The sequence below is a fragment of the Dendrobates tinctorius genome, unplaced genomic scaffold, assembly GCF_039654945.1.
Source record: "Dendrobates tinctorius isolate UK_male_01 unplaced genomic scaffold, ASM3965494v1 ptg000203l, whole genome shotgun sequence".
In the NCBI taxonomy this organism is placed as follows: domain Eukaryota; kingdom Metazoa; phylum Chordata; class Amphibia; order Anura; family Dendrobatidae; genus Dendrobates; species Dendrobates tinctorius.
Window position 1 is genome coordinate 28,302,506 of NW_027361870.1, and position 12,459 is coordinate 28,314,964.

Consider the following 12,459-nt stretch of genomic DNA (forward strand, 5'->3'; position numbering starts at 1 on the left):
TGATTTGTGTGTAAAATTTGGGACATCTAGTTGTTAAATTAAGGGGTTAATTAATTGGAAAAAAAATTGCGTGGACTCCCGTGGTAAAATCGCAACCAGAGAGGTAAAGCAGGTAAGTGAGGGCAGATTTTAATAGCCTTGAGAGGGACCATTGTTTTTGCCCCCCCCCCGGCTACAAAAATCTGCCCCCAGACACCCCAGAAAAGGTGCAATTATAACATGCGCCTATTCTGTCACTTATCCTCTCTATTCCCATTGCCCTGTAGTGGTGGCTAATGGGTTAATATGAATGGCTTAATGTCACCTTGCAATTGGAAGGTGTCATTAAGCCAATTAATAATGGAGAGGTGTCAGTTAGACACCGATCCATTATTAACCCTAGACTAGTAAAGGGTTAAAAACACACAGACATTAATGAAAAAGTCTTTTAATGAAATAAACACAACAAGTTTTTGAGTGGCGACTTTTGTGTTTCGACTTTTATGTGGCGAAGTTGGTGTATGTGTGGTGAAATGTGTGCTGAGGGTGGTATGTGTTGAAGCACATGGTAGTGTGTGGCGCATTTTGTGTGTGTGTTCATATCCCCGTGTGTGGTGAGTATCCCATGTCAGGGCCCCACCTTAGCAACTGTACGGTATATACTCTTTGGCGCCATCGCTCTCATTAAGTCCCCCTTGTTCACATCTGGCAGCTGTCAATTTGCCTCCAACACTTTTCCTTTCACTTTTTCCCCATTATGTAGATAGGAGCAAAATTGTTTGGTGAATTGGAATGCGCGGGGTTAAAATTTCGCCTCACAACATAGCCTATGACGCTGTCGGGGTCCAGACGTGTGAATGTGCCAAATTTTGTGGCTGTAGCTGCGACGGTGTGGATGCCAATCCCAGACATATACACACACACACACACACACACCTACATAGAGCTTTATATATTAGATATATATAGAGAGAGAGATGTCATTGACAAATACAATTAGTATAGTGTTGCTGTCTCTAAATTATAGGGGGACCCCACGCAATTTTGTTCCTTGAAAAAATCATTTATTAATTAAATACATGTCCGCAATTTAGAAACAACACTAGACTAATTGTATTTGTCACTAATATATATATATATATTTGATATATATTATATTTTGATTATATTTATATTTATATTATATATGATATATATATATATATATATATAAAATATATATTTATATTATAAATATATATCTATTATATATAATATATTAGATATACTGTATATATTACATGTATATATATATTCTCTATGTCTTCAATATAATATATTATATATATAGATATAGTATGGCTATACTGTATATATATATATATATATATATATATATATATTACATATAAATTATCTGTATCTTATTCTATGTGTATATATTATGTAAATAAATATATTATATATATTACCTATATTTATGATATGTATATATATTTTATATATGTTACATATATATGTGTGTGTCACTGACATGTGTATATACTGTATATATGTATGTATTCTATGTGTATATATCTAGTGATTTGTGAGCTGCCAGTGTGATTTGACAGAAGCCGACAAATTAATTATCACCTAATCTACTATGTATCTGTCTATGAAATATAAAGATGTATATATATATATATATATATATATATATATATATGTATTCTATGTGTATATATCTATTCTCTCTATTCTTTTGAGAGGTCAGTGTGATTATACTGTATAGCTGCATATGAATTGCCGGCTTTTCAAAGGACACTGGGGCATATAAATCTGACAGCACTCGCATGGTCCGAGTGCTGTCAGATGTTTACACGCACCCATTGACTTGCATTGGCGATTTTCCAGGGAAAATTGCAGCAAATCGCTGCATGCTGCGATTTTTTTTCTCAGTCCGATTTTGGATGGGAAAAAAATCGCAAGTGAGATGTCACCTATTAATTAACATTGGTCAGAGTGTAATCCGATTTTTAATCGGATTACACTCATCCGATTTTCGCACCAGTGAGTATGAGCCCTTGGAGAGGAAGTAGACATGAACTCTACTGCCACCTATTGGGATAGCAATCATAAAAGTCAACATTGATCCTTGAATGAGCCTTGCCACCTGGATAAGGCTGGAGTCACACTAACCTGCGCAAAATACGCTCCGTATTTTACATGCGTAATACGGATCAATGACCACTAAATAGTGGTCCGTAGGTCATCCGTAAGCAAGGTGAGGTCGCGTATTTTGCGCATGTGTGTCTCCGTATGCAATCCGTATGGCGAGATTTTCTCGCAGCCTTGCAAAATGGACATTTAACGGTTTTGAGGCCTGCAAACAATTTAAATCATTAGCCTGCACCCTATTTAGACACTCAGAAACAGGTGGCTGCCTACATTCTGTACATTTCTCACCTTGCTTTCACGAGGTGTGTTGGTGTTCTTTGTGCAGCATGTCAGAGGGTCTGACATTCAATACAACCGAGCAGGTTCTCTTTACCTGGCTTTTGTCACGGCGCTTTGGCCAACCATATCCTGTGATAGTGGATCCGCGGAGGAGGAGACGCATGTGGGTACATCCACTTTTGAGGCAACGACTCACAAGAGGGCATTTTCACCGCCTCTATTCGTCTCTGCGGGAGCATCCGGACAAATTTTACCAGTACTGTCGAATGAGCATTTCCACATTTGATCGCCTCTTGGAGACAGTGCGCCCTGGGATCACATTTCAGGACACTAGGATGCGCCAAGCCATATCTGCAGAGGAGCGACTTCTACTCACAATACGGTATGTACTCCACAACCACATTCTCTATGTTCATAATGTGTGTGTTAATTTATGTTTTTTGGCCTTCTTGGACAATGTTTAATACCCTCATCTTACTCAAAATATGTTTCACCTGACACAGCACAATGTTACATCTAATATGTACTGCATATCACTTAGTCATTGTGCCACCAAATATGTGTGTGTTGTTCTCTCTCATTTCCTACCAAGTTTGGTCGGCATGTAACTGATTTTTTTTTACTTTAGCCATTCTAACCTGGACTATTTCTGTTGTTCTACAGCTTCCTGTCCACTGGCCTGTCTTATGCCGCCCTCCACCATGAGTTTCTCATTGGAAAGTCCACCATTTCAGGCATAGTGAGGTCTACATGTGCACAAATCTGGACAAGACTCCATCAGGTGGTCCTACCCGAGCCCAGGATGGAAGACTGGTTAAGGATTTCAAGGGACTTTGAGGAGGACTGCCAGTCTCCAAATTGTATTGGGGCCCTGGATGGCAAACATATCAGGGTGCGTAAGCCGCCGAACTCAGGGTCCCAATTCTTCAATTATAAGCAATACTTTTCTGTTGTATTGTTGGCTCTGGTAGACCCTCAATACAAGTTTATAATTGTGGACATTGGGGCCTATGGAAGGACGGGAGACTCTAGAGTCTTCAATACTTCCATAATGGGTCGGCGGCTACGCACCAACCAGTTGGATCTACCACCACCACGCCAGCTACCAGGCTCCCCCGAACAATCAGTCCCTTATGTCCTTGTGGCAGATGAGGCCTTTCAGTTATCACGTAATGTCATGAGGCCATATCCCCGGCGCAACCTTGACCACAGGCGCAGAATTTTTAACTTGCGCCTATCACGTGCTAGGCGACTGGTGGAGTGTTCCTTTGGGATTCTTTGTGCCAAATGGCGGGTACTCCAGTCTGCCATTCAGTTGAGTGAGCAAAATGTGAATGAAGTTGTGAAAGCCTGTGTTGTTCTGCATAACTTCACCAGGATACATGATTGCTCCTCCTCTGATGGTGTTGTGCGTAGGCCGGACAATGTGCGCAGGGTGAGACCACCTATCATCCCTCAACGTAGACCGCTCTCTGGCCTCAAAGTGCGTGATATATTCACTAATTACTTTATCTCACCTGAGGGGGCTACTTCTTGGCAAGAGAATGCTGTGTCTATGTTCTAATTTTTTTGGGTTCAAAGTGTGTCTAAATATATATTACTCAAGCCTTTTTATGATTCTATGAGTGTTTCTTTGCATTGGTTGGTGTCTGTTAGTATGTTGTGAGGGATAGTGAGAAATCACACAGAGACGTTAACTAAAGTAGACAAATTTTTAGTTTTGCCTTTTTGTTTTTTGGGTTTGGATTAAAGGCAAACATAATTTTGCCAAAACACAAATTTGGCAAAGGCCAAAATGACCCTTTGGGCCTTCGTTAACTTGATGTAACATTAACATAACAGAAAAAAACTGCAACAAACATTATGCAATAACAACATTGCTGCATGCCTACATTAACCTGGATTAGGCAACAAAGGGTGAGCTCCATCACCAAAATAAAGTCAATAAGATAACACTCACATTTCCTCATAATGTTTTCCAAACATAAAAAGATTCCACCATGACAGGCAAGGCTACCTCACATCTTTCACACAGATATTACCTGTCTGTAGAACAGACAATATTTAAGCATGCTATACTGGAAAGGATGAAAATACAAAACTCACTTGTTAAGACATAGAGAGAGCGTGATATTGTGAATGCTGTTCGCCTCAAATTGGTTTACTAGAGAATGCTAATAACAAAGTTGACTACTTAACTAAAGGCAAGCACACCTTTCCTATGCATTAACAAGTGATTAGTGTATTTTTATCCTTTCAGGTAACAGTATAGCGCATTTCAATATTCTCTTTTATACACACATGTAATATCTGTGTGAAAGGCGTGAGGTAGCGTTGCCTGTCATGATGGATTGTTTCATATGTTTGGAAAACATTGTTTACAAATGTGAGTGTTAAATTATGTTCGAAATGTTGGTGAAGGAGAACACCTGTTTTTTTCTCTAGATTAGAAGCACCAGTTACATGTCACTGGACATCTCCAAAGTTTGGATTCATAAATCCTCATATGTAGGGGAAGGGGAACGGGGAGGAACAGCCTGTGGGTGCTGCTGGACATTGTGGCCAACATCGCCCTGTGTGGGGCCATACTGTTGCCCATGATGCTGTTGTTGTCCAGCCTCCTGGGCCTGTTGGTGATACTGCCCAGAGTAATAATGATGATGGTGAGGGGCTTCTTGTTGGCTATGGTAGGCCCGTGGCTCATACCCACCAAGATAGCCAGATCGTCCCCAACCAGGTTGGGACCAGCCTCCAACACTGGGTGGGTACAAGTGGCCATATTGGTGGGGTTGGCTTGATGAAGACATTTGGGGCTGCGGAATAGAAGGATGGGTAGGGGGAGGAAGGGGTTGAGGTGTTGGCCCACGTATTAGGGGCTGTTCAGACCCTGCTTGAGCAAGCATCTGTGTGGATGGTCTCATGCGCATTAAATTTCTTGGTGAGAGCTGCTACCTCTCCAGAAATTCAAACACCTCATATGGGGTATTGGGGGGGGGGTGCTTGCATCAAGCAGGATCTGAATACACCCCCTAATACGGAGCCTGACCTCACGGGTAAGGGCACGGAGATAAAGGGTGAGGCTACGTGCATAGGCCTCCTCACCATTATCTGTAGTGACTCTGGACAAGTAAGTCAGCACCCCAGTGTCCACATTGGTCCTGCTCTCTTGAATGGCGACCTGGCGCCTTCTTCTTATTCGCCGTGCTGCTAGAGCAGCCTGTGGGGAGGGCCTGATCTGGGCAGTTGGGCTGCTGCTCAAGTTGCCCATCTCTTCCAGGATGGGTGAGGTTGCAGCTGCAGACCGTCCTGGTGGTGTGTTGTGTCGGGCAGCCATTGTGTGCTCTTGTGATGCCTCCTCTTCAGACATCCTTCTTGTAGGGGGAGAAGATGGGCCAGCCACCTCATCCCCTACAGGATCAATAACGGGCTCTGCCTCTGAGGCCGTTCCTCGATCCGTAAGGTTGGATTGAGTTCTGTTATGAAATAGAACAGAGGCAAAAATACATCAATATTTTTGTCCCTGTAAAGTATTTGTGTAATGTTTTTGTGTCATGTGGTGTGAGGTATGTACTTACGGTCTCAGAGCCAGAATTGGGGCGAGGAAGTTCAGCCGGTCATAATATATATATTTCCGCTTGACATGGCCAGCATCCCCACTCCTGGACCGCTGCTGGCGTTCCCGGCGGTATTGGTCCCGGATGCTTCTCCACCGTTTCATCACATCTTCCACTGCAATGTGACAGGAAAGATTGTCAAAATCACATATTGGAGAGGTCACATTTTCAAACAGTAGTCTAGGCATGGGGCCTTATGGGGTGTGCGTTCTACCCATGGTGGAATATGTAATTGGGCCGATACCCAGGGTCTCATTAGCTCCCCTGAAACTAATTTTTGTGGCTAGGAGGATGAGGAGCTTGTGGCCTAACCCCTAATTATGGCTGTGTGAAGCCACGTGTCACATCCTAATGTAACGGCCTCATGAGGCTAAAATTACATGCCCAGGAAGGGGGGGGGGGGCTGATTGTAGAGTCATTTTATAGCGCGCGCTAACGTTAATTATATTTTTATGGTTGCACTTACGAATTTTCTGCTGCTCCTCACGTGGTCTGTCACCGAAGTCATGGTACATCTGGCGACAGATGCGCCTCCATGACGCCTCCTTTCTTGTGCGGTTCGCATAGTTTGCGTCACGTGGGTCCCATATTTCTGGACGCTCCTGCACCAGCACAATTAGCATCTCCACATTTATGTAAGTGGACGCCATGCTGCTGCTGTACTTCGTGGAGGCGTACTTCCTGGATGTCTGGAGCGCTTTTTGAGCTCATTTGCATGTCTACGCTTCCTGATGATGGATTGGCCCATTTCCTGTTCACCAGCCAAGAGACCTGCGTATTGCTCGCAGGTCACACGTGTGTTCAGTGTGTAATCTGTATTTTTTGCGCACCCATTGACTTGCATTGGCGTGCTACGGGCGTAGTACGCTGACAATCGCAGCATGCTGCGAGTGGCACGGAGCGGAGGATACGGAGGAGAAATATACGCCTGGTGCGAGTGACCCCATAGAGAATCATTGGTCCGTGTCTAATGCGTGCTTTTTGCGCCTCTCACGCACCCGTATTCCTCGCCAGTGTGACCCCGGCCTTAGAAGCCAAATCAGCCACTCCATTTGTAGACATGTTTCAGGGTGTGTGTCTCTCATCAGTGCAAAGCAGAAGGTATAATCTGGCTAGGTCTCTAAAAAGGCTTTTTGCATATTTAAAACACCACTCCAAGTATCATAAGCCCTTGACTAAGCATGTGTTCATGCGAGACGGTATTAGGTTTTTGGGTCGCCCTCACACCCAGGGCAGTGGGGTACTCGGTACCGGGCCCGATGGTCCTCAATGGGAGATGTCACGGTAGCTGGAACCCGGCCAGTGGCCCTGGGCGCCCATTGTAAATGTTCAGTGCCAATGTGTAGGTCGTGACCCCACCTGTGGTGTTCGGCAATGAAGATGCAAGCCGATGCTGCATACAGATCCTCTGGGACAGATGGTGTGGTGCAGCAGTGATGTTATAGCCCTCCACAGGCAGGGCTGTAGTCCCAGGGCAGAGTAGGTGAAGTGACATGTAGATGGTGTAGTGTCAGGCACAAGGGATGTAGCAGTGCTGGACAGGTTGGTGCAGGAATAAGTGGAGGACACCAGGGCATGTAGTTCCAAAGCTTTACTCACAGTCTGTTGTACAAACAGGTGCCTGCCTCCGTGCCGTGTCCTCCGGGTCAGGGACTCAGTCAACCTCCAGGCCAGATGGAATACTCCTTTCCAACACTCTTCCAACATATGTGCCTTTTCTGAACGTCTCCTCTTATTGCGCCTTTGAGTGAAGAACTCCTAGTACTGAGTTACACTGGAGTTCCTCCTGTCCGATGTTCTTAAGAACCCTACTTGTACGGCAGACAGCTGTAGCCTGCTTCGGGGACTTCTTGCTACTAAGTCCCGGCTCACTATTCAGTTGCTGTTGTGCCCCCAAGTCTTGTGTGGGAATAAAGTGGTCACTACTTCTATTCCTCCGGTGACTGCTGCAGGACCATTAGTATCCATACAACCTTGGGGACTGGGCCCCGGCCTTGAGCTTGGAACTTTCCAGGAAGGGTTCTCTTCTAACCCACGTCCTCTGCTCCCTTTTACTCCTCACATTCCGTACTAGTCTTTCTTTCTATGGAGAATCAGGCTTTCAGTCTATGTCGCTCTCTCTCTCTCTTCCTTTCCCGTGCCAGCAGACCCAGGTCACTGGGATCTGCTGCAGCACTTCCATCCATCTATCCCTCTCTCCAGGGATCTTCTTCTCTCCAACTCTCTAACCAACTGACTTCTAATCCTAATCTCTTCCCGCTCCTTGTAATGTAATCTAACTCCACCCACCTCCCAGCACGTTTCATGTTCCAAGCAGGGAGCCACCAATGGGTGCTTTGCTACACTCCAAGCAGGGATCCGCCGAAGGTGCTTTGCTACACTACTTTGTGGTGTGGGGTGCAGGTGTTGGAGTGTGGTTGGGAGTCCCCATCTTACCTGGATGGTGGGATACCACACCTCAGGAGGAGGTGCAGTACCTCTGTGGCGACTGAGCCTGAGGGGTGCCACATTTTCATCTGCCCATTCCAGCAATTTTATGCTTCAATAAAAGGTATTGAAGGCTGCTATATTTTCTTACCTGGACCACTAATCTAATTTCCTTGCACTTAGTCTGATACTTACCAGCTGCCATATTCTGTTATTGTTGCCGCTTCAGTCTGTCTCCAGCAGTTTATGATCTACCGGAGCCTCCAGTGTTTTCTGGGTGAGCCAGAAGTCACTACTAAATGTAAGTCTATGAGAGCCAGAACGAGGCCTGAACGAGGCTCTCATAGACTTACATTAAGAGCTTGTGACCATTACCTCTGACTTCCGGCCAGTCAGAAGTTGCGGTCATAAGATGGCGGTGCGTGACTGGAGCGGCATCAGGTACAGCTAAAAACAGTAAGTATATTGCTAGGGTCAGGGAATTTAGTAGTACCAATCCAGTGTTGAAATGCTGAAATAAAAAAAAAAAATATGCTGGGATGGTGCTTTAAATACCCAGAGGAGCAGTGCATGGCCTATAAGTCTCTTTATTCCATCTTGGCACTCTCCACACAGAGAAACGGTCCCCCTTATGCACAGTGTATGATCATGACCTTGGTAGTACCCTCAGCAAAAAAAAAAATAACGTATCACAGTACTGCGAAGACCATGATCATACACTGATAACACCTGAAACCCTCATATATAATTCTGTTTTTTTTTTACTGTCAGAGTGACTACACCATGATATAATTTAGCAAAGAGAAAAAAAAACAGTTGCTTTTTATAACCTTTTCATTGCGAAATTCAGCTATTACTGGTAAACGTCTTTTTTTCGATCTTTCCAGTTCAGCTTTTGTGTTCTCTAGTTGTATGAGGATTTCAGCCTGTAAAGTAATAGAAAGACAGAATAAAACTTTGTAATGCGATGTAATATGTTCTTTGGATCTTTTTTCTCTTCACATTGTCAATACAGGGCAGCGGGCGGAGAAAAGCTGCCCAGGACCCGCCTTTGTGACTCGTCCACAACTTGCCTGGATCCCCGGCGACTTTTACAGCATGTTCTTCTCTGAAACGCCGCAGCATTTTAGAAATAAACATACCTGGCTGAGATGGTACAGCCAGCGCCTGACACAGGCGGCTCCTGGACCGGGCCGTAGGGATCAGCTGTCCAGTTTACTTTAAGAATGTGAATACTGTTGTTCATATGGGGCTACCTTGATGAAATATAATGCAGGTCCAAAGTCAACACTTGCCATGTGCGACATTTCATTTCTCGACATTTCTCTACATGTAGACTTAGTGGAATATACATTGCTATACTTGGTAAAACTGTCTTTATTGTATAGGTTTACAGAGGCCTTTAAAGAAAAGAAAGAAATGGGGCAGATTTCCAAATCCCGACTTAAATTTAGACAGTGTAAATTTTAACTAGGCATTCTGTCAATGGGACAAACTTAGCAGTGGTTCCTGCTGGAGAATAAATGTAGTCCACACTTTTATCACACTTTATGTTCTCTATTGGCCCAATATTTTGAACCCCATTTTTAACAGATTGTCGCATTTTAAGACAGACGTCTTTCCGCTATGCCAGGCCTCGTATTTGATAAGGAGCAAAAAAATATCTAAAACACATAAATGTAATGCAAAGCATGATCCCCAGAGTTTTTCTTCACAAACTGAGCCAAAACAATTCCACATTTAGCTTAGTCAATTTCCCTCATGAATTGAATTAGTATGCAAACATGTAAAAATCATTCAAACATTTTTTTCCTCCTACGATTTCTGATTTACCTTTTTGCTATGGTTCCCTACTTCTTAAAGAGTTATTCCCCTCCTAAAAATAACAAGGTATCCCTTATTCATGGGATAGGGTACAACATGCTGATTGCTCAGGGTTCAGCTGTTGGTTCTCCTAGAAATCCCGAGATCGAAGCTTTGAAACTCCAAGAACGAGGCTCTCCAGCCCGATTCTGAATGGAATGAAGATGCCCATGCTCGGCCTCCACTCCATGCATTGTTTTAAGGCCTGCAAAGTACAAAGTTTTTCTCCTTCCTGCAGTTCCATAGACAATGAATGAAGCAGAGCGGAGGTCGAACATGCGCATCTCCAGCCCAGTTCTTGTGATCACCTGGGGGTCCCAGAAGTCAGACCCCCTGCGATCAGTAAATTATTCTCTATCTTACAGATAGGGGATAACCTCTTTGGGGGGGAAATAACACGTTGTCACATCTGCACAAGGACCTGCGAAGTCTGCTTCTGTCACCAGGCGCCGCCGTATTCATTCTTCGGGTGGCTATAATGATAGAAGAGTTGTAGAAACCAGAAACTCTGAATGGTACATGCTCTGTCCAACCACTAGGATTAGGGTAGCTGCAGTTCCATCTGACCCCTGTAGTGCCGCCCAGTCTGGCTGTATGAGTATGTATGCCGTCCAGCTGGAGTTACCAGATCCCTGCTCCTGCCAATTGGAGAGCACCACACCCTACTTATGCTTCCATCCTACTGCTGGAAGCTGCCAGATACAGTCTTGTGCTTCTCTGGTTCAGTCCTGTCTATTTATCTCCTTGTTGTTATCATTTTTCCTTGTTTTGACCTCTGCTTATATTTCTGGCTATTCTTAGGGCTTCTCATTTGGTACTTTTGTGGTGCCCTCAGGAGTATGGCCGCCACAGTGGCTTTGCCTTCCTCCAGGGAGGGTAATGCCAGGCTTGGAAGCAGTGAAGGGTCTCTCTCGCAGTTAACCTATACATGCAACACAGTTCCACTCCAGGCCAGCATGGGGGACTCTGAACTGGAATTGAAGGGAGGAGTGCTCTCTGAGGGCTAAGAGGAAGAAGTGGTTAGTTAGTGTGAGGAGGGACACGTGTGCAGACGTGTGGAGAAGCGCGGCGATTGAGCAGAGAGGAAAGGCTCGTCTCCAGTGAGAGCGCATGAACTGGAGCCTGGTCTCCACGGTTGTACGGATACTAACGGTGCTGCAACAGACACCAGAGGAGTAGGAGGCTGTAAATGCCCTACTCCCATCTAAGACTTGAGGGCACAACAGCAGCTTGGATAGTGAGCCGGGACTTAGAAGAAAGGAGTCCCCGAGATAGGCTACAGCTGTCTGCCGTGCAAGTAAGGTTCTTGACAACATCTGTCAGGAGGAACTCCAATGTAACTCAGTACAGGGAGTACTTCATTCGAATAAGCGCTAGGAAGGAGACTGCACAGCCCATTAGCTGAGAGAGCATCCCCGAACTGCTTCCAGGCTAGCCTGCTCCATACCATCTGTAATCAGGACCCTGGACTGCATTTATCAAGTAATGGTACAGAAATTGCATCCTGCTGTGTCTCTGTCTGCTTCCTACTTTTCTGGCACTGCTACATCTCCGTGCCAACTACATGTACACTGCCCTGGGACTACAGCTTCACCTGTGGGGAGCATTTACATCTTTGCTGCACCATACTATCAGTCTCAGCGGATCTGCATGCAGCGTTGGCTTAACATCTCACTTGCCGAACACCACAGGTGGCGTCACGAACTATTCCATTAACTACAAACCACCATTCAACACCCTTGATTATTTGGATGCCCAGGGCCACGGACCGAGTCACCACTGCTGTGACACATCGCCCTGACACCGGCCTGGTACCGAGTACCCCACGGCCCTGGGAGGGCGACCCACTTTTCCTGCCCTTTTGGTACCTGACCACTCCTGCTAGCCTGCACCACTGAAGGGTGGCTTATTCCATGGCCCCAGCCTAGGGTCCACTGTTTAATTCCAAATCCCTGTACAGGAGTTAAAGGGTGAAGTGTTGTGAGTTCATTTTCCCCTTCACCATTGAGGTCTGATGAACTCCCTCTTCTGGTGAAGGAAGGTAGTGAGGCTGATTACCAAGCACCTGAGCAGATAGATGATGACTGGGTGACTGGAATTGCTGACTGGATATAAGGCAACCGACGCCCTTCTGCCTTGCTGGTGATTTCTCTGATGG

At 45.1% G+C, this 12,459-nt stretch overlaps 1 protein-coding gene across 8 annotated transcripts in view; it reads right to left on the reverse strand.

Moving 5' to 3' along the window:
• LOC141057355 (uncharacterized) overlaps positions 1-12,459 on the reverse strand; it is a 192,447-nt gene that overhangs the window by 25,029 nt on the left and 154,959 nt on the right. For all 8 annotated transcript variants that reach the window (XM_073553935.1, XM_073553934.1, XM_073553933.1 and 5 more), the window contains one exon: positions 9,269-9,364. In XM_073553935.1, coding sequence (XP_073410036.1) covers positions 9,269-9,364 — 96 coding nt within the window. The remainder of the gene's footprint in view (positions 1-9,268; positions 9,365-12,459) is intronic.